The sequence below is a fragment of the Spermophilus citellus genome (assembly GCF_964194105.1).
Source record: "Spermophilus citellus genome assembly, chromosome: 3".
Classification (NCBI taxonomy): Eukaryota; Metazoa; Chordata; class Mammalia; order Rodentia; family Sciuridae; genus Spermophilus; species Spermophilus citellus.
Window position 1 is genome coordinate 216,900,176 of NC_138184.1, and position 22,656 is coordinate 216,922,831.

The 22,656-nt window shown below is 40.9% G+C and overlaps 1 protein-coding gene across 8 annotated transcripts in view; it reads right to left on the reverse strand.

Annotated features, from left to right (window-relative positions):
* HIPK2 (homeodomain interacting protein kinase 2) overlaps positions 1 to 22,656 on the reverse strand; it is a 196,980-nt gene that overhangs the window by 94,666 nt on the left and 79,658 nt on the right. For 6 of the 8 annotated variants that reach the window (XM_081287445.1, XM_081287438.1, XM_081287441.1 and 3 more), the window contains exons 7-11: positions 18,309 to 18,516; positions 17,227 to 17,348; positions 9,010 to 9,152; positions 6,229 to 6,408; positions 2,397 to 2,678 (exon numbers count right to left, since the gene is read on the reverse strand). In XM_081287445.1, the coding sequence (XP_081143571.1) occupies positions 2,397 to 2,678; positions 6,229 to 6,408; positions 9,010 to 9,152; positions 17,227 to 17,348; positions 18,309 to 18,516 (935 nt within the window). The remainder of the gene's footprint in view (positions 1 to 2,396; positions 2,679 to 6,228; positions 6,409 to 9,009; positions 9,153 to 17,226; positions 17,349 to 18,308; positions 18,517 to 22,656) is intronic. The other 2 variants (XM_081287444.1, XM_081287443.1) reach the window with 2 other exon arrangements.

Genomic DNA, 22,656 nt, shown 5'->3' on the forward strand with positions numbered 1-22,656 from the left:
CTTGCTTATTCCTTTGTGTACCTCATGAGGACAGAGATCGGCTCCCTTATTTATGTTACACCTGCAGTGCCCAACATAATATCTTACACTGATGAAGCCAATAAACATTGACTGTGCTAAATTTTATGACTTTCTGATTTCTAAGAATGAGTAATTGTATTTCCTCCCACATTTTTTTCTCGTTTCTAAACATAGTCATAATAATGTGATCACAATTACACAGTAGTTTCTCTATAAATAAGACAGCTACTGGCTTCTTTTTTATTCCATGTAGACTCAAACTCAAATATACTTTCCTATCTTTCAGGGTCCTGAACCATTTTCTAAGGCAACAGCCATTTATCTTTCCAGAAAACATTGCTATCACATCTTCTGTGAGCTGCCAGTCACAGCTATGGGCATCTGAGACCTTCAACATCACTCTGGTCGACCTACAGCTTGCCATTTTGGTGGAATGACCCTGGTACATTTTCATTATCTCGGGCCAGGCAAGCAATCCGTTATGCTTTTAGCATACCAAGCCCACTGCCATGATCTGTGGTGGTTCCCCGCAGGTCACCTGCCCGTCCACTGCTGCTTGCCTCCTTGGAGTCTCTCAGTCATTTCCATCAAGTCCTCACGAGCCACTATGCATTTCAGTTCTGCTGCTCTTGGGGGCCTGGGAGTGCTAGGGAAGTGGGTATGTGCTTTGGCTTTGCTGTCTCTCCAGCCCTGACTGGTGCAGAGAGAGCATCTTGTCCTCAGGCACTATTTAATTCTCTCCTTAGCACTTCAATGTCCAGAGTTTGGCTCAACTCAAATCTCAGACTCCAAAATCATATTCCATTCTACCTGATCACTAGATTTTAAATTACTTTCACTTTTTTTTCCAGTTGTTTGCAAGTTTGTTTGGGCCTTCTTATGACGATGATACAAATGTATACGAGCTGTCCTAAGCAAGTGTCCAGTTTGGGGCTGGGAAGAGCCTTTCTTCTTGTGAAGGGGCCACTGAGCCCACATGAAGACTGAACTCACACGTGAAGACTGAACTCACAGCCTTCTTGGTGGGGAGGATGAGGCAATGGAAAGGAAGGAACACTAACTCGACTTGGGACTGTGATCAAAAGGGAACTGAGACCAGCTCTGGAATCAGCATGTGGGGAGTAAAGCAATACTGATCTGCAAATGTGTGCCTGGTCTCACTGACCTTAAGTCTCCTTTGGTACCTGGCAAATGACAGGATCAGAAATGCTCCACTACATTCTTCTCTGAAATATACTGAAAATCAGGCTGAGCCACTCGGTGGGAAAAAAGAATGAGAAATATGCTATCCCTATCATGAAAAATATACCCAAACCACTGAACTTCATTATTAAGATGGGAAGGGATGCCCCATGCAGGAACAGCTATAAAGAGAATGTTTTAATCAGTCTATCTGTACATTTTGTAATGATTTCAAGCATGAGAATTTATTATCTAATCAAAAGGATTTGTGATTACTAATTAGTTACATTGTATCCAATCAGGAATTAATACTGTGGGCCTAATTACAAATGTTGAGCTTTGTACCCAGTTGTGGGATGCGCGCCGACTGGCAATGCTGGGTGGGGGAGTGGCAGGCCTTCCCTGACCCTCGGTTCTACAGCAAAGGCACCAGCAGGGCGGGGTTGTGAGACTTGGGGTTCTATGAGGCCCCAAGGCCCCTAGGGGTGCAGAAGGCCAAGGTTTACCAGGCTGCGCCACCTGAGCCAAGCAAGCTGAAAGCATGTTTTATTGGAGTCTGGCTACAAGGCATAGAAAAAGAGGCTCTGGTGCCAGGGTTAATATTGTGCAAATATAATAAATATTTCTTCCCTCTCTCCAGGAAGCACACAGAGAGTAAAATGAATTATTACTACTTTGGAATAAACAGTAATGCTCTCTGGGTGAAGAGCCAACTGGCAGTTTGAAAGATTGGGTTAATCAGACACAGGGAAATTTCTGATTAATTGGACAATTACTTGGAATTCTGAGTGAGCCAAGGCGATATTAGAGAAATGTCCCAACCAACTGGGAGTAAATTCAGTAGCCTGAGGCAGAGATTCTGAAGCTTATGGAGGCTGAAATACACTGGCATTGTGGGCCTGATTTTATGGTCTCACGTTTGTCAAATGTATAGGGCCTGCAACTATCTTTTAAGACTAAAGTGATTCAAATTATTTTGATTTTCAACAATTATGGAAAATCTGTTTGACAGTCTCTTGAAATAAGTTTAAGACCCAAGGACATGACAAAACCAAAATTTAGGGGTCAGCAGGGAGGAATCACTATGTTTGAAGATGTAAATGGCCCAGATTTAGGAATAGGGCAGGAGAGCCGGCGACACACGTGACGTTCTCCCAGGCTCCTTCCTTGGAGGCTAAGGAGCCACATCTCACCTGGTGGGGGCATGTTTTTGTTCCTCCTCCTCATCTGTGTCGCTGCTGATGGTGATGACACTGACTGTGGGGCTGGGGGTATCGGGGATGACAATCGTTTGTCGCTGCCGCTCTCTGGTGGTGCTGGAGGCCACGTCGCCCCACCCACATGTGACGGAGGTACTGCAGGCTGGGCTGCTGTGCACCATGGCGCAGCGGGGAGGTGTGTTCTCCTTGACACGTTTGGATCGCTGAGGGGAGGTGATGGCCTGGGAGGAGGACACTTCACAGGTGGAGACGTTTCTGTAATGACAAAACCACACATGCAGAGGAAGCTCAGGCCTGGCAACTCCTTCCAAAGAGTCCACTCTAGAAACACCAGTGTCACCAAATGTTCATTACAAAAAAAAAAAAAAAAAAAAAGTCCAAGGACTGGACCAATTAGACTGAGTTTGTAATTAGAAAAGTGGTTGCCCTAGAGGTCTTTCAGGTGAGGACAACAGCTTGGCCTCCCCAGGGCTCTGGTCTGGCTCCCTATACCTGCACCCATAGGCTGGTCTTGTAGGGGTTTAAGTCCTGACCAGAAGTCAGCTGTGTCTGCTTCAGTGTGGTCTTCATCTTCAGGATTAAGGTCCTGCTTTCTGGGCTCCATCCTGTGACCCCACAATAGATTTTATGTCTTGTTTGGGGTGGAGAGAGAAGTGGTGTTGGCCTCATAAAGCTTTGTTTCCTTGCTAATAGTTGTTCTACCATTTATTATACTAAAACACTTGTTTCTTAAAGAGTTTCTGGACCTATAAGTCCTAACTTTGGTGAATTTAAAGTTCGGCTTTCCCCCTTTCCTCCTCTGGGAAAAGGATGTGGTCATTAAAGTATTTGTGTATATGTATTAAAGGAAAAAAAAAACAAAACGAAAAACGATTTTTCTAGATTTTCATCCCTGAGCCTTGTGGGGAGCTTGCCAGTCTATGTGAATTATAATTAAAAATTAGGAATAGAACAAGAGGAAAAGATACACTTAAAAAGGAACCTTTTAATTTGGTTTTGATTGAACTGAAATTCCTTATTAAGTGAGCCAATGTAGTTTCTGGTAACTTCAGGGAAAAGATACCTTTTTCCCTCCCCATCTAACCTTTGCTGATCCTGGTAGTGTCTACAAGTGAGAGACCAAAGCCAATATATAATAAATCTTAGGCCTTATGTCCTTAGAGGATCTTCTAGCTAAAGGAATGGCAGTAAAATGAAAATAGTAAAGATAGACTTATTTAATTTTTTATCTAGCCAGTTTTAACTACACTGCTTATTCCTTTTCAGGGGCTGGTAATAAGTTTTACTGATAAGACTGTTTCAGTGTTTTTACTTATCAAAAGCCTATGTGTTTGTTATTGCTAATATATGATTTTGAGATTAAATTTTTTGTTATTCTATCAGCTGCAGTACCTCCACTTAGGAGTGTTAAAGAAAAGCAGGTGGGGCTGGAGTTGAGGCTCAGTGGCAGAGCTCTTGCCTGGCATGTATGTGTGAGGCCCTGGGTTTTATCCTCAGCACCACATAAAAATAAATAAAATAAAGGTATTGTGTCCAACTACAACTAAAAAATAAAATATTAAAGAAAAGAAAAGTAGGCCTGGCCATAATATCTGATGAGAGAGAGAGAGATAGAGAGATAGATAGACAGACAGACACAGACACACTGACTTCTTTCTGCTCTCTGACACTTGTTTTGTCTAAGGTATTGGACTTAAAAATAAGCAAATACATAGCTTGGACTATAATTGCAGTGATCTTGAAGTGCACAGGCAGTGAACTTTCAGGAGGCCAGCCAGACAGTGAGAGGATAGGGAGGGACTTGCTAAATAGGTGGTGAGGACAAGGGTTCTTACTGCCCCTATTTGGCCAAGGTGAGCCACAAGGACGCATATACAGTCCTGGGTCAGACCAGTACTCTGTGTGACTGCATGAGTGGCTGGCCATGATAGTGCTTGAGGATCAAGACGGCTTTTGTGGATGCTGAGTCTAATAATGACATGGGTATGCTGTCACAGGGCTGCCAGACAGAAGCACTCTGGAGGCCTGCCACTGATTTGATTTTCCCTGAGTTGTCAGATACACCCAAATAAGGACTCTTGAAGAAGGACAACAACTTGTAGGAAGTTAACTTTTGGATTGATTTTTGAGAATGAAAGGAGGCAGGACTAGTTTCTGGTGCTTAATTATATGAGGAAGCAGAAAACCAAAATGCACTAAACCTTGTGTATACTGGACTTCTCCAAATAAGCAACCACATACCTCTAAGTTGGTGCCCTTAGAAGAAATGTAGGAACAATTCTGTGGTTGCATGATCTGGATCTATTTGGTTATAGGATTTTTTTTTTTTGAGGGTGGGGCTTGGAAATCTCTATATTTTAAAAGTTCACTGAGGTATAGTTGACATACATAAAATTCCTGCTTCTGAAGAGTTTGATGAGTTTTGACAAACGTATATTTATAAACCCCAACCACAATCCAGACATGGAACTTTTTCAACACCTGAAAAGTCCCCTCATGCTCCTTCCTAGGCAATCCCCTCCTATCCCACAGTCTCTGGCAATTCCTAATCACATAGCATGTAACTGTTCCTCCAGCAGGATTGTTCAGGAGTTCACCAAGATGAGACTAGAGTTAAAAGGAATAGGAAAGATTAGTGTCATGTTGTTAGTGTATGGGATCAACCGCAGTTAATTGTTTGTAGTTAAGGAAGCAGCTAAATCAATTAAAATTTCTGACCTCAAATTTCAAAGAAAGTACAATCCTCTAGGATTTCTGCTTTTTGTTTTTGGTTCCTGTTCACTTAAAATAACAAAATATTTCAAGCATGCATAGACTTGCAGGCAATACTCATGCCATGACCATCCAACATTATAAAATCTTGATTCATTGTTATATATCCTTTAAGTTTTTTTTCCTTTTTTTCAGTTCTAGGGATTGCACTCCATACGTTGTAGGCAAATGTTTTACCTTGAGCTACATCCCTAGTTCTATTGTGGAGTGTTAGGATCAAACTCTAGTATTTTTGAAAAAGTTATGCTAAATGATTTCCAAAGTGAAATTTCAGAGGCAAAGCTGTTTTCGAGAGAAGAAGTAACAAAAACTTTCTCCTTGGCCAAACTTTAGTCAGGCTATGAACCTTCTCCTAGGCCCACTTGTGTATTTCTTGTAAAATCCAGTCTAAGAAAACAGCCTTGCTAATTCAGTTTAGACAGAGCCTGTCATCCTTGATATCTGATCAAGGTTCCCTACCCTTCACTGTTCCCCAGGTGATTCCAATTACCTTGGCCTGCCTTCAGTTGGTTTAGCTAGAATAACCCTTAAGCCTCATGTTTCCTCTTAGTAATTTTCAATCCTCTGACTCCAACACTATTCCTTGGCTATTTAGTCCCACTTGTCCATGCTGTATGCAGAGCTCAGCCCAATCTCTCCCCAACTGCAAGATCCTAGTTCAGCATCCCTGGTAATATTTCCATGGTACTGAATAAAATCTTCCTTCCTGCACTTTAACAAGTATCAGTGAATAATTTTCTATTCCCCCTGAACAAAAGGGGCTAAAGCACCTAAGGTGCTGAACGTGCTGTGATTCTGGGCCTCCACCCTCAGGGTGCCGCAGGGCTTCACTAGAGTGCAGGCTGCACTCACACAGAGTGACAGTGAGTGCTGACTGCGCCATCTAGGCCAGGCCATACATGTTCTGGGGCTTCTGCAGGAGGAGCTGCTCCCTCCAGTGCCAGCATGCTGACACCCCCCCCCCCCTCCTAAGCATCGCTCTCAGCATCAAGACCTCTGGGAAGGGACCTCCCAGGCCGCTCTCACCACCTACCTCACAGATGACTGGTGCTGCTTACTCTTCCGAGAGGAGGTGGTGCTGGTTGGCTGCTGCCGCATCACGTGGGCCACACCCACATTTAAGGGCTGGGCGGCTGGGAGGGTCACATGACCAGTCAATAGCGCGGGCTGCTGCATGATGGGATTGTAATGGCTGCCGTGCGCATGCGTGTTCCTGAAAAGGAAAAGGAGGTGGTTTTTATGGAAGCAGTGCCTTTACAGGATGAAGTTACCTTTTAACTGAAAGCTGACCATGGCTGGGGATGTGGCTCAGTGGTTAAGAGCCCCTGGGTTCAGTCCCTGGTACAGAAAAAAAAAAAAAAAAAAGCCGACCACGTCCCGTTGAAGGGGCGGGAGGAACCTGACGGGTTGGCGAGAACCAGGACTTAAGTGGGAAGAAGGCCAAGTGTGCAGGCTGTGCTTCCAAGTTCTGGGGACTTAAGTATGCCCTCTAACTTTTAAGTGAACAGGTGATTATGCTGAACAATAATGTGTGTTTTATTTTTGAATTTATAAGGTGCCTTCAGTGGATTCTTTCATTGCACTCTGTGAGGTAGACAGGATGTTGTGGTAATATGATTTTATTAATGAGGAAATGGTAGTTAATGCGAAAAACAAACTTTGAAGACTGGGACTCACGTTCTCCTGGCATTAGTGAGTGTTAATGTTCTCTGGAATTCCCTCAGTGGCCGGTACAATGCACAGGCCTATAGCAGCTGATCAGTTAATTACACGCTTGCAGAATGAACAATTAGATTTACGGAAGGTTGACTGGACGTGTATAGAGTTTGGTATTAAATAAAATTAAAAGCAGTCAGACACATATTGATAGGAATACTGGCAGCCTGCATCCTGAAAATGGGTTACATTTCAAAGTTCTTATTATTTGAGTTGTATGGAGATCAGCACCTTATTTCCCCACAGAAATGTTAAAAGTGATGATTAACTCAGAAATTTCCCCATGAAAGTCCACTTGACACATAAGATAATTAAAAGCTACAAAGAATTTACTTGACTTTTTAAAAATAATCAAATTCTACCTTTGCTACTTGGGGGAAAAGGATGAACAGGAAAAAAAAAAAAAGGAGCAGATGAACACTTTTGTAGAAATTTTGATACTCTTAGGCATTTACATGGACTTCAGAAACTGATGTTATGGCTTCTTTATTTTGTCGTTGCTCTTCCCCTACAGAAATGTGGTGTTCTTTTCCTTTGAAACGAGTCCAGCATTAGTACTGCTCTTTTGTTTATTAGTCAAGATCACAGATGTTCTTTGGTCCACATGTAAAGCGGGAGAGAATGGAAGGAAGTGCATTGCTTATGGATGTTGTTGGTGATTGCTAGGTTAAGAGATGGAAAAGAGAAGAGAGGGGGGCCTAAGAAAATATGCATGAATAAGTGCATGATATTGCTGAAATTAAATGAGCTATAAATGCTGAAAGACAAGGGAGTAAAGGAGTATGGCATGTGTGTGGTCTTTTAGGAGAAAAGGGGCGGTGGTGGGGGAACAACAATTGGTCAGACAGCTTTCCACTTGGTTGCTGTTCCTAATGAGCTAGAGGAAGAAAAGCAGTCTTGCTGAGCATGAACTGCTGTGAATGGGCAAAAAGAAGATGACAGGCTTATTTATTGACTGTCATGTTCAGGCACTGCTGTGGTGCATGTTAAATACAGGCCAAGTGCTTTGTGTTTTGTCTTAATTTAAACCATTCAACAATCCTATGACATAAGCCTCATTATCCCCACTTTGCTGAAGGAGAAATCAAGGCTCATAAAGGTTAAATAACATGCCCTGGTCCCAGAAAGCCAGAATGGAAGTCTGTTATACCTGATGTTGAAAGTGATTCCAATGAATGCAGGTAGGTGTGGGGAGTGAGAGGGACTGTGGGGACAGCCTGTGCACTCACTTCCTTGTACTAGTCAGTTATAGGGAGAGTGGAGGAAGCTGTAATAGAGACTTGACCAGGCGCTTATAGCTCTACCTGTCAGCCTCTTCCAGAGAGCTCTCTATCAAAAATGTTCTTTTAGGTCAGAAAAGGAATTATGGGTAACTTCAAGGTGGGATGGAGACTCTCAAGAGGGTTGAGGGGAGTGACCAGCCCTGGTGTTTATGCTGAAGGAGAGACAGCCCAGAAGGGTCGTGAGGAGTTGGGAACAACTTGGAAGTGGCCATGAAAACCACAGAGCAGCATGTCCATGAGGAAGTCAGTGTTTGGATGGGTGGAGTTCAGGAAATTCACAGGGGTGTGTTGTGCTGGCAGGTGGTCACCTGGATGTCTTTAGGGTCTATGGGAAGTGGAATGTGTGACACGACTAGTAACTGGAGAAGCACACTCTACAAACATGCCAGAGTTTGCCATTCCAACAAATCCTATCTGTCAAACCTTCCCTGGGGAAGTCAGATAGACTCCAGGGTGCTTATGTCTCCAAACATCCTGAGAACACTTTCTAGAATTGCTTAGGGCTTTGGGGACTCTCTACTGCTTTCTTTAACTGGTGACAAACCCTTCTTTTCTGAAAGTGGAATTTAATTCTGAGAAAAACCAAAAATCATGCAGAGCTGAGTCTGGTGAATAACACTGATGATTGAATGATGCAGCTTAATTTTGGGTAGAAAAATAACAGATAATCATAAGTTAATAATCTGATTTTCTTAGATCCTGGTGCTTTTTAAAAATAACCATTACAGTGTAGTCATAGTCCTGTAATCTCTGCGTCGTGGTGGACATGCCTCCCATCCCAGGCACACCGCTCACTCTTGAAGTTTCCTGCTTACCTCCAGTCGGCCAACTGCTGGGTGCCTGCCATGGTCTCGGGAATCACAGTCGCATGCTGCACTGATGTGTGGGTGGCCACTCCAGTCAGCTGCTGCCATGCTGAAGGAAGCAGGATCTGTTGGGTCCCACTCGGCCAGGCCTGCTGTGGGACAGAGGACATTTGCAGTCACCACATTTGTTAATCACATAATTAACTTATACTGTGCCGGGAGTGGTGCTAGACCCTGTGAAGGGTGTGAAAGTAGTCTCTGGCTTCAAAAACTACGTTAACAGGAAGCAATACTAACACATATGAACTAATAGAAGATAAGTACAGGGACACAAAGTTGAATGGAAGGGATTCATTCATGTTGAAGAATGATTTGGGGATTTGCTCTAATGAGCTATGCTCAAAGTTTCTAAAAGTCATTTATTGACTTGTTCTGCCACAGAGCTACATGCAAGTGATTGAGGGAGTTGAGCTGGGTGACTCCTCGCCCTTAGGGAGCTTTTTTTTTTTTTTTTTTTTTTTTTTAGGGAGCTTTCTATTTAGTGTACTTGATTTGATACTTTACCTTTTGTTGATTATTTAGTACCTACAGGTCTAACTTATGCTATCTTCTGAATCTAAGTTTACAAAACCCTGAGATGAATGAGTATTTGGTGCTGGCCTACACCTTGGATCGAGCATTCAGTAGTCCTCCCCTCATCTGCCAGCTTTTGAAGTGACTTTCTTATCTGGAACCTTCAGCCTAATTGAGAATCACCTTAGCTCCTCAAAGCAAAAATGAGAGGTTGTTAGGAAGTCATTGCTTCCATCTTCAAAAGACTAAGATTTTCCTAAGAAATCTAAAATAGACTTTTGTGGTTCTTTCTGGAATGTTGTATTTTAAGCTCTTCATATTCTTCATCACTATTCTTGCCTTTGGTCACTAAATAATTCAGACTGAAAGTGGAATTTAAAGTTGGGCTCATAAAGGGCTACCACTAAGGTAAAATACCTCTTGGGCAGGTCAGGGATTTAAGTTTTTGATATCTTAGTTATATCTCTCTCTCCACTTGGCTGGACATGACCAACATCGGGTAATTCAGCTAATATAGTGCTCCACATACTGGGCAGGTGTTTAACACGTGTTTTGACTCACATATACAGACAAGCACTTCTGGAAATGGATGGCATTTTGAGGCAAGGCTTAAAAAATAGTGCTGCTTATAAAAATGACATAGCCACGTTTTAGAGCTGTCCTGCTTCTCTGTTCTGTCATCTGTCTGGCAACTGTCATGTTGCCAATGAAGTCTGTGAGATCACTTCTACTTTTTGATATTGCCTGTTTGCTTACTGATCTGTTTTGCTATAGGAAGAATGCTTAGAGGCTATGGGTAATACATAGGTGCTTAATAAATATTCTTGATAAATGAAGAATCAACTCTACCAAGTCTGTTTTCTATAATTAGTATTATTTCAGGTTTACCAAATGCCTCATAAGAAGAAAAATAAATTGGTTAAAACAGTTGTCAACTCAAAATATTAAGTAAATAACAATTTCATTGGCAGTAAGATTTTTACTGCTTAGTCATCTGGAACTTATTTCAGATCTCATGAAAAGCATGAGTTTTGATTAACATCATTAAAAATATCTTGATATAAAGCTTAGACCATCATTTTTAAAACTTCCTTGAAATGGATATTAACATTTTACCTCAAAGAGATGGTACAAAAGGCCATTTTTGACCTTTCAAACTGATTGATACACTCAACTCATTTCAGATGACCCTTCATAGACAGTTCTATGATTTATTATTACTACTAAGAACAGAGCTAATATTTCTTATTGTGTGCCAAGCACAGAGTTAAGTCCTAAGTAGATTTTTTGACTTCTTAACACCAATTGTGTGAGGGGATGCTATTGTTTCCTTCCATTTCTCAGATGAATAAACAGAGAAGTTAAACTTGCCCAGAAACTTGGTACATTAAACATATATGTTTATTGTTCTTAATAAACCCAACTAAAATGATTTTGAGGGAATAAAAAAATTTGGATTCATAAGAGCAAGAAAATAGGGGAGAGACAATAACAGTTAACAAAATTTAAGGAGCAGGATAACGATGGACAATTACCAGGTGAGTCTAAGGGAAGCTGCATGTTAAACCCTCAGTTCCCAGATCCCTGGTGTGCAGGCTTATACCTCCCCCAAAGCTGGAGCTGGATGATTCTCTCTAGGGAAACGGAAAAGAACTACAAAAGAAAAGAGTTACAGATACAACATTTCAGGATCTGAGGTCTGCAGTGAACATTCTGGGCTTGTCCCTTATCTGCCTAAAGAGAAGGCCACATTCAGTGGTCCTCCCCTCATCTGCCAGCTTTTGGAGGGAATTTTAAGAGCTTCGGTCTTACATATGCATCAATAGCCAAGGATGACCAGACATTAAAGGAAGCTTCCAGCATTAAAGAGTCTAAGATAAACAAAAAAGAAGCTGGGAAGAAGAAACATAACGTAGAAATCAGAAGAGAATTTCCAAAGACTTGTAATTAATGTTCATACCGAGTTAAAAAAATCCACAAAGTAAGATCATATAGTGAAATATATATTTATATACCAATAGCTATATTCAGTGAACAAGAAAGCACTCTTAGAAATGAGAACTATGACAAAATGAACACTTCAAGGAAATTTCTCAGAAAGTACAGACAGAAAATATATAGAAAATGGGGTGGGGGGAAGAAAATTGGAAGATCAATTTATAAGTTCCAATAACCAAGTCTTAAGATGTCTACCAAGAAAAACCAAAAAACAGAAAAAAATTATTAAAGAAAAAATAAAAAGAGTTCCAATTAAATGGGCAAATATGTGGTTGGGTATGAAGGTAGGTGGTAGAATGCTTGTTTAGCATGTATGAAGCTCTGGGTTTGAAATCATGAAATTTGAGACCACTTGAGAAAGTCTTAAAAGGTTTCAGAGAGAGAGAAATAATAGTCACTGAACTCATGCTCAAATATAACACTTTAAACACATACACCTTTCATAGCTCTAGAAAGATTTGGGATTGCATAATAAAGGATATATAGAAAACCAACCCAGTAAAAAAATGAGGAACCTATTAACTTGGGGAAAACAAGAAGTTATACAAGAAAGGAAATATAATCACAGTATATTATGAAGCTCAGCTGAGAGTAATACTTACTGATAATAACTTTACGAACAATGTATTACAGAGTAGTTGAATTAAAAATCATATGGGGTGAATGGGAGAAAGGAAAGTGAGTGAATGAGAACAAGGGAGTGAAAAAGACTGTGTTGTGAGGAGGGGTGTGTTAGAGAGCTAAGTCTTCAACTTTCATTATGGGAAATCAACTGATCATAAAGAAAATGAAAAAAATCATTAAAAAGAGGTCTAGAATGCTATTTAGAAACATGGAGTTAAAAGTAAGATTGAATAGTCAAATTAAAAATAATTGGAGAAAAGTTAAAGGATGAAGCAGGGAATTATATTTTCTTATACGTTTGTGGTATCATTTAGCTTTAAAAAATTATATGTCTGTATTAGTTTGAAAAGGATAACATTTAAATTTCAAAAGTAACTTCCATAGGCTAGACATATAGGTTAGTGGTGGAGTATTTGTCTAGCATGCCCAAAACCTGGGCTTCAATCCCCAGAATTTAAAAAAAAAATTATTTATTTATTTATTTTTTTAGTTGTAGTTGGACACAATATCCTTATTTATTTATTTATTTTTATGTGGTGCTGAGGATCGAACCCGGGTCCCACCCGTGCTAGGTGAGCACTCTACTGCTGACCCACAATCCCAGTCCTCAATCCCCAGTATTGCAAACAAATAAAACAATGAGCCAGGCACTGTGGAACATGCCTGTAATCCTGGCTACACAGGAGGCTGAGGTAGGAGGATGGCAAATTCAAAGCTAGCCTCAGCAACTTAGTGAGGTGCTAAGCAACTTAGTGTGACCCTATCCTAAAATAAAAAATAAAAGGGCTGGGGATGTGGCTCAGTCATTAAGCACCTCCGAGTTCAATTCCTGGTACCATCACCACCACCACCAACAACAACAACAAATTTGTTCAATAAAAAATACCACAAAAACAAAAACTTCCCCAAAGTCACACAGCCAGTAAGTGGTGGGTGTGGCATCTTAACGTGAGCTATCTTAATTTCCATGCTGTCAGCCAATATCCTATCTTCATTTATGGAGGTAACACAAAAAACGATGGCCCCTATTGGGATTAGGCATTGGTGGTAACTGCATAAATGTGGCACAAACAAGTCTTCCTTATTCAGCGCCCAGCAAGATAGAAGCAGATAGCAAGACAATGATTGGACAGATTGGTTGCTGAAAATTTTATCAGTAGAGATTTTAAGTGAGAAGCATTGAAGTTTGATATTTTGGACAGTTTACATAGTTCAAGCTAATATCTTGTCCTTAGGAAAACATCTAAAGGCATTTAGGTGATATGACTCAGTTGAAAGAATGCAAAACATTTCTACATGGAATGGTGGAGTCTATAAGGATCTGGCATTTCGGAATTTTTGATACAACCATGCTAGTCAAAGGGGGTTTTAGATCCTACTACTTGACAAGTAAGATGAATTCAATATTTTCTCCATCTAAACAATCTCCTTTCTATCTTTTCACCTTTACTTGCTCATTCAAAATTTCTGTTGATGGTCAAAATGCTAACTGTGGCTCAGGACCTGGGAAGAAAGAGGGAACAGCTCCTTTTAGAAAGTATTTTAAAAGTTTTCTCTGTGGGGGGGGGTGGATCCATAAAGATCACTCCTATGTCACTGACATGAGAGGGTGGGCTCACCATCCCCTCCTGCCATGCACATAACCTCAAGGTATCCTACAGAGGCTTGTTTCCTTATAAGGATGTGGTATGGGGAGGAAAAGAGCAAAGAAAATGAAATTAACATGAGGAATAGATTCAAAGATTCCATCTCTAAACCTTCACAAATCAAGTACTTGAAAGGTTTTGCCAACTTTTTGGACATATTGAAAGCAAATACTAGTGTTTGAATATATATTATAAAAATAATAGTATTTCTGCTTGATACCTAGAAATTTACTTATAGAAAAATGAAGACTTCAATTTAAATGTTTAATTATTGCTTTAAAAAATAGCCACCATACTGGTTTTGCAAGTTATTATTTTTGTCCTTTGAAAAGATCTTTTAAAAATATCTAGGAGAGAACCCCCATCTTAACAGGCTAATATATTGGCATGAATTAAGTGATAAGCAGAGAGAAATAGAAAAAGTCACCAACAAACAAAAAGACACAGTGTGATACTGGGTAGGGCAGGGTTTTTTTTTTTTTTGTTTTTTGTTTTTTGTTTTTAATCTTAATATATCTTAGAAGGCTTTACATGTCAAGACACATAGGTCTACCATATCCTTTAAATGGCTACATGGTGTTCCATTTTATGCATTCATGTATTGATTTAACAAATCCCCTACTGGTGAATAATCAGCTTGCTTCCAACAGTTCCCTCTTATAAAACTATAGGAATTAAAACCCTTGTACAAACATTGTTCATTTTCCCAATTATAGATTCGGGTTAAATCAACTTTACAACACTCTAGAGACTTTTTTTCAAGTAACCATAAGGTAAAGTTCTATCCTACTATGACTAAAGGACTGAAACAAATTCAGAAGTGCTTAGCCTATGGGTTCCACCAGACTGAACAATGCAGAATATCTATTTTAGCTAAGAAGAGATGCTATTTATTTATTTATTTATTTATTTTCAGAGACAGTTCCTGGCTTCCTTGAGTTAAGTGTGCAAACACAAAAGGGTCTATAATTACCCTCTAAATACACATGAAATCTTTAGATTTTGACTCAAAGAAGAGGAGCACTAGAACACTGTTTGGACTTTTGCCACTCAGATGAAGTATAAACAAGCTTCTTTGCCCCTGAACTAAGCTGTAATTCTTTCCCTTGATTTATCTCGGCCTTTCCTGAAATCCCCATCAATGAACTAAGGAAACAAAAGGAAGCTACAAAGACTGGTGAGAAGCAAAGTATAGGCCTGCTGTAAATATGTAATGTTCTCTTTTGATAACCCTTCAACAAGAAAGTATTTTGTGTGCCACCAGTTGGTATTAGGGGTCACTTGCACAGTTTCAATATGGACATAAGAATAAGGAGACAAAGAATAGTTAATATCAATCTTAACTAAACTGTTCCAGGAAACAGAAGAGGTAGTAAGATCCAATATAATCTTGTACTCAAATCAGATAAGGATTCTATAAGGTAGTGAAATTATATGCCATTCCTAATTTAAGAACACAGATGCAGAAATACTAACTACAAAAACAGAATCCAGTATCAAAAACTGTTGCACCATGTCAACTACAACATGATCAAATAAAGTTTATCTCACATATAAAAGAACAACTTAGCATTTCAAAATCTATTATTGTAACTTTTAAATTAACAGATTAGGGAAGAAAGATCACATGACTATTCTAATGGAGACAAAAAGAATATTTGATACAATTCAATATCATTACAAAATTTAAATAAGATAAAGTGTCTCTATCAAATATTTGTACTAAATAAACTATCTAAGGGGAAATAGAAGAATTTTCTTTAAGTTTGATAGAAGTTTAAACATGGTTTTGGAGGCCCTGTTCATCCCAGTGATAGATAAACAATAAATAAAAAGTGTTAGGACTGAAAAACAAGAACAAAACAGTATCTTTTACACAGAAGCAGGATTGATGTAAACTCAACAGACCAAAACCATTTATATTTCTATAAACCAAAAATAAAAAATCTGATTAATAAAATTAATGGCAACAAAAATACAAAATACTTAGGAATTATTCCTACAAGGAAAAACTTTATTGACAATAATAAATAGAGTTATACCATGTTCATGGATAAAATGATATTATAAAAAGATATCAGTGGTTCTTAAAGTAAATATAAATTCAATGCAATCAATAAATATAAATCAGTTTTTTTTTTTTTTTTTTTTTCCTGAAGCTAACATTCTGTGGAAGAGTGATGTTAGAATTCTATGGAAAAGAGATAAGACTAACCAAGGAAATTTTGAAGAACTATTTGGGGACAAAGCTTTCCATACCAGATACCAAGACATATGTTAAAGTTATAATGATTAAGACAACAGAATATTAGAGAAGCCAGTGGACTATAAGAAAATCCAGAACAGACCTATGTAATTTGACTACTTAAAACTTAAAACAACAAAATCAAACCCAAAACCAACTTCTAACAGGACAGCATAAGTAAAGTATCTTTGGGTACACTTTGGGAAAAGCATTTGAGAATCTACCTTATTTAAAAATAAAGGTGCTTCTAAACAACATTTAGGTCAAACTGCTCTTGACAACAGTAAAATGATTATACAGAAGTAGTATAGCACAGTGGTTAAAAAACAGATGTTAGCAGGAGACCTCTTGGGTTTATGTTCTCATTGTCATCTTGTTGCTGTGTGACTTTAAGACAGTTATTACTTAGTTATTGGATAGACAGCATCTCTATTTGTCCAATGGAGACAAATGCCTTATTGTATTGTTGTGGGATTACATAAATTTGCACCTGTAAAGTGCCTGGCATAATGAGGATGCAGTCATTGTTAGGGTTCAAGAGTCACTAAGAATTGATTACTGTTATGACTGCATCACTACTGTTATCTTAAATTTTTATAACGCTTTATAAATTTTCAACCATTTTTCATTTCTGTGGTCTCGTTCATTAGAGTACCTCTATGGATAGATGAGGAAGGTTCCAGCTAACGGCTTCTGTGAATTTCTTCCTCAACTATAAAATGAGGGAATAATCTCTAGGGCTCTTTTTTGGCTCAAAAAAAATTCATTTCTATTTTACAAGAAAGAGATTTGAGGCAAAGAGATGTTAACTGACTTGCCTTAGGTCATGAGAGTTACTAGCAGATTTAGGATTAAAACCTAGGTCTCCCAGATTAATTTGCATTTCAAAGATACAATAATGATTTCCCTAGACTCTCTGTATCTACATTTCTTCTTAGAATTGTAAGCAGATACTTAGGAAGGTAATTCACTTGGGGATCATTTAGAACATTATAGATACATTCCTGTGACTGGAAACACCTACCTCATTACCAGAGAGGGAGTTAGTGGAGATATACCTCTTTTGTGAACAACAGTAATATGGAGAATGGTAATATGGGTAATAATATGGGGCTGGCAGGGAGCAGGAGAAAGGATTACCTGGGCAAGCAGACCTGGTTGGATCTGAAGAGGCTGAGCTCCTGGGGCTTGAGTGACAATAGGCACCGCATTTTCCATTCGCACTGAGTAGCCAGCGTGCTTCGAGGGGGAAGCCTGCAAGCCTATTAATTACAGACAGTGGGTGAGGGAGAGAGGAGTTAGTTGACAGGAAACAGTGGATGACATAGCCAACTGTGTCATCTTTTATCTCCAAGTCCCAACCCATCAACCAGGTGCTGCCTGGCTCTTTGGAACTTTCCCCTTTAGTTTCTACTTGAATTAAAAAAATAAAAACTCCTCCTGTAATCTCGAATGTTTTCAAAAGACTAGAAGGTCAATTAAATTTTGTACTCAAGAGGTGGACAGTTATGTTGATAAATTACAACAGGACAATAAGAACTTCTGACAATCAAGATATGCCTGTGTAGGTCACTGCAAAGGGGTCAGAGAGAGAATGGATGAATCTGTTTTGGAATCACATTGACCAAACCTAAGCAACCACACACATGCTTACTTGTGGGCTTTGCAAGAATAAAATTTGTAATTCCCGTGTAAATTGTGACAAGGTACACAGTCACCTCTAGCTTGGAGAGTCTACAGAAGAGTACTGGGGTTGTGGCCAAAGAATGATTTGGGGAAGGCAGCCCCAGGAGGTACTGTTCAGTGTTTTTCAGATTTATATTCTCCATGTGAACTGGGACTCTGTTGGCTGTCAGAGACTGGCAATTTTCTATAGTAAAGCACACAGAGAGTATTTCATGCGAGGGAAGCAGGAGCTGACATCAGCATGACAATGGGAGCACAGACAATGTGCTTATTTACAGGCAGCTGGCCAGGGACACAATCCCTGGCAGGTGGTGAGAATAACAACAAACTGACTTGGTGCAGAAGCCCAAGTCCTATTGTTTCTAGGTTGGTCACAGTAGGATAGGAGCCCCCAAGCTCAGTGATACCAGAGCTCTCACTGAAAGAAACCAAGAGGGCTTTCTTCCATGAAAATGAGCTGCCAGAAAACTGCAGGTGTCAGGCCCTAGAGGTGGTCCTGCAAGAAGCAGAGGAGGGGCTGGCTCGGCCATCCTCACCTTGGAAGCCAGGAGGACACACGATGAGAGCTTGCTGGAAGGGGTCAGGCCGGGCACAAATCTGGGCTGTTCCCGTCTGCAGGGGCATGCTCCGCTGGGCCACTGCAGCCATGGATGCCGCTGAGGGCTGGTAGAGTGTAGATTGGTAGTTTAGTATGGAGACTTCGGGATTGGCTAAGGAAATAGTGGCACTGGTGGAGGTGGGAGCCTAAAGGAATGATGGGGATTAAACAAAAATAAACACAAATAAAAAATGAGGGAGGTGGTATGTTGGGAGACGCGAGTCTAAATCAAATAAATGAACTCAAGGAAGACAAACCGACAAAACCAAGAGCAAAAAAAGCAAAAGGTGGAGAGGAGCAGAAAGACAGGCACCTGAAGCCACAGGAGACATACCCTGCCTCGATTGTTCACCATCTGTGGGGCCCAGGCATGGGTACAAATGAACAACCGTGCATTGCATATCTAAGGACTGAGAAGTTCAAAGCCAGGCTGGAAAACTGTGGTAACATGTCTGCCCTTCTGCTGGGACAAATACACCTTCCTAGTAATCTGGGTGACCAGGTTTGAATTGAGGGTTTTTGGATTCCTTGAATTCTGCACTGAAACATGGTGATGGGGTGGGGCTGGCAGCGAGCAGAACCCTGTTTTCCTTCTCCTGCGTAAGCTGGGTCCCACCAACTTGAGGGGCTGTGTGAGCATGTGCTGTCCTCCAGTCCATATGTCTAAGCTCTACTCACATCCCCTTCCCTTGGGCCTGCTGGTGTAGTCCTCTAGAGGCTCCTCTAGGCCCTAAAGACGCTGGGTCTTAGCGTGGAAGCCCACACACCCAAAGGTAAGCCAGAGTGGGGCCCTGCGCAGGGGAGCAGGATGCAAGGCTGGCTCTCTTGTCTGAGCTCCGTGCACTTAGGCTGGTGCTGTAGTAATAACCACAGCTGGAGGCAGAGGCTGGTGAGTCCAGAGAATTTAAATGGAGGCAATTGACAAGGGCGAGCCATTGCAATGACGTCCTCTCCTTTCTTTCAGAAAGAGATATCATTAGAGAGTGAACTTCTCTGAGGCACGACTACAGAGGAAAACAAATTCTAAACTGGGAATTCTCCAGCTTTCCCCCTTCTTAGTGTCGTCACACTGATCCTTCAGCAAGAGGGAGAGGTTGCTAATGACTTCAGGTTCAACATTGTCTACAGGAGATTTTCTAGAAGGTTCAAGGACTAAGGAATAAAGAGCAAAAGAGCCAGAAGGATATCTTGGACACACAATACACAAAGACCATTTCAAGTGGAATATGTATATATGTCAAATTTGATAAAAAAAAGAACAAGTCTCATTTTACATGTTTATATATATATATATATATATATATATTTTTTTTTTTTTTTTTGTACTAGGAACTGAATCCAGGGGTGCTTAACCACTGACCACATCCCCAGACCTTTTTAAATATTTTATTTAGAGTCAGGGTCTCACTGAGTTACTTAGAGCCTCACTAAGTTGCTGAGGCTGGCTTTAAACTCATGATGCTCCTGCCTCAGCCTCCTGAGCTGCTGGAATTATAGGCGTGTGCCACTGTACCCAGCTTATATTTAGATTTTGTGCTGAAATATTAGTGCAAAGCAAATTAATTTGCTTGCAAATAATCACTAACTTCTGTGGCATGCATACCTGGATTCCAGGGTACATATTTTAAAACATGCACATATTTGCAGTACCACATGGCCTATCTCCACGTAGTGTGACTGGACACATGTGCGCACATGTGGGTCAGCGTTTATGTCCTGTTACTGAGGACTTGATCTGTGTTTCCTCTTTGTCCTCCTCACAACACCCTCTCCCCTGAGGTGGTAGCTTCCCCACATACACTTTCCCACTGTCTGTGACACCTGGCTTCTCCTCAGCTTTAGTCCCTAAGCGTCTCCCTGCTTGGGGCCCTAGCACAAACGTCCTGCAGGTTTCCAAGCTCATGTGAGCTACCTCACCCTCTGGTCAGTGCTGCTTCTGTCTTCTCAATGTCCCTGGAACCCACAAACTCTTTTCAGTTGCTTCTTTCTGGTGTCTGGGACCTATCGGGCTCTAATGGAAGATGTCCTGGGCTCTACATCTTCTCTTCCAATGCTTGGGCACACAGTAGATGGTTCCTTCCAAGACTCCCCTGTGCATGTCAGTTCCCCTGCTCATAAATTCCCCAAGATTGCCCAACACACACAGTCCATGCACCCTAGCCTGGCACTCCTTGTTCCCTTCTGAATTTTTCTTTCTTTACTCTAGATGCTCTGGGCACAGGGCAGATTAGTCTGCTCTTTGTTTCCGAGCCTACTGTGAGCACAGGTCTTTCATCTCACACAAATACTTGGGCCCACAGGGGCCTCTCCAAGCCTTTGAACCTCAGGGCCTAGCCTGGGGCCTGTGCTCTACTTTAGGACCCTCTCAACTCTGTCAACAGAGATAAGCGGCTCCTGTCCTTGCTCTCACACAGTGCAGTGTTGCAGTCTCACCCAGCTCCTGTCAGTCTGCCTGGTAGTACAGTTGGTCTCCAGACTGATGCTTCCTGGGAGGATGGGCTCTCCAGCCCACAGTGGTCTCTCCCTCCTTGCAATTCTCCCAATCTTGCTTTTCCTGGCCCTGCGTGTGTCCAGTTCGCATTTTGATTTGTCTGTTTTTGCTTATGGCTTGTCTTGTCATGCAAACCATGGGATCCTTGAGCAGTTGACTCTTCCAGCTCTTTGTAGATTGAAGAATAAGTGGAATCTGTATCCTGACATGAGCTCCAGTCCCCATTGTGACCATTAGGCATGCAGAAGGTTTCCCTCAGGTTCTAATCCTGTTTAAGGATCAGCTGAAGAAGCAAGCTGCAGAGGATGATGTTTTCCACTATTCTGTATCCTCAGTGGTTCCAATAAAGGGAACTAACCTATCGCTTGATTGAGAAGAGCACAGAAAGGACCACCAAGAGCTCTTGTGACTAACAAATGGAAAATAATAAGGAAAAGCAAGTTTTTGGTGACATGGGCTTTTCAAAAATGGGAGAAGTGATTCTTGGAAGCAGTATATGTTTAACTGGTCTAATGCACAAAACAAATGGGTCTGAGTTTGGCCTATACACCCAAATTAAAATACTTGGTAGAAGGCTAGGTCCAAAGAACAGAATACCAGGGAAGTGTTAAGAAGTGGCTAATCTAAAGGGATACACCACAAATACCCCAAACAGGACTCTTTATTAAATATGTTCCTTGTGGGCAACCTAATGGTTTTAGGAAGTATTTTGTCAAGAAGCCTTTTTAATTTTTAGAAAGTCAGCTTCCTTGAGGATTACAGATTAGTGACGCCAATTCCTTGAGACATAAAGGATCACTGATTTGTGACCATTTTGGAAAAAGTCCTTTGACTAGTCTACTGGGCATGTTAAGGGGAACAAGGAACTTTTACATAGTTTAATATCCTACTTCTGACAAAATTACGGAAATATTTTATTGCCTCTTAGTATTTAAATTGGAAGAAAAACTCAAAGGAATTCATGTAGAAAGCGAATCACCAGGAACACTAATGGACAAAGGGAGTCTTGTTAGATTTAGAGAGCAGGTGCCACCTAGGAAAGGCACTGAGGACCTCAGTGGGACTCTGCAGTGCTCTGTGTACATATGTTTTTCAAGAGTACAGCCTCTGAGGCCAGACTGCTGGTTTCCAAGTCCACATTGCGTGAACTAAGAAAGCAGCCTTGGGTAAGGGGAAGATTGCTTTGTGCCTCAGTTTCCTCCTCTCAAGTGGGAACGATAAACCTATCGATCTCACACGGTTGCTCAGAGGATTGAGTTATGACATGCTTAGAAGAGTCGGGAACATAATAAATGCTCTATAAATGTTTACTATTAGTAATGCTATTATTTTACAACATTAATATTAGAGGAGGGAAAGCAGGCCTTCGTGCCTAAGGCTAGGTATGCGCTGAGTAATTTTTTCCTGATGTATTAAAAAGTAGGGCATAGTAGAATCCAATGCCAGAGGATGGAGATCCTGATCACAGACCCCTTCCTTTTGTAGGGTATGGGCCCCCTTACTGGATGCTTTGGGCCTGTACTATATTACCAGCCTCTTCTACTTCACCCCAGGCCTCCACTAGACCTGAAAGATCTCAGTGCTATGGAGAGGAGGGATGTTCTTATTCTATAACTGCCTTTTTGATGAGAAATCACTTTGGTTTTGTGATATTTGTTACACTCTTTGGCAGGATATGCTTGCTGTCATATCACAGATGTCATGAGCTCCCTGGTATGCTCAGGGACCCACGGACCACCGTTCCACAGCAGAGGAGAGATTCCCATGGGAGGGGTGGCCTGATGGGCAGGCTCTC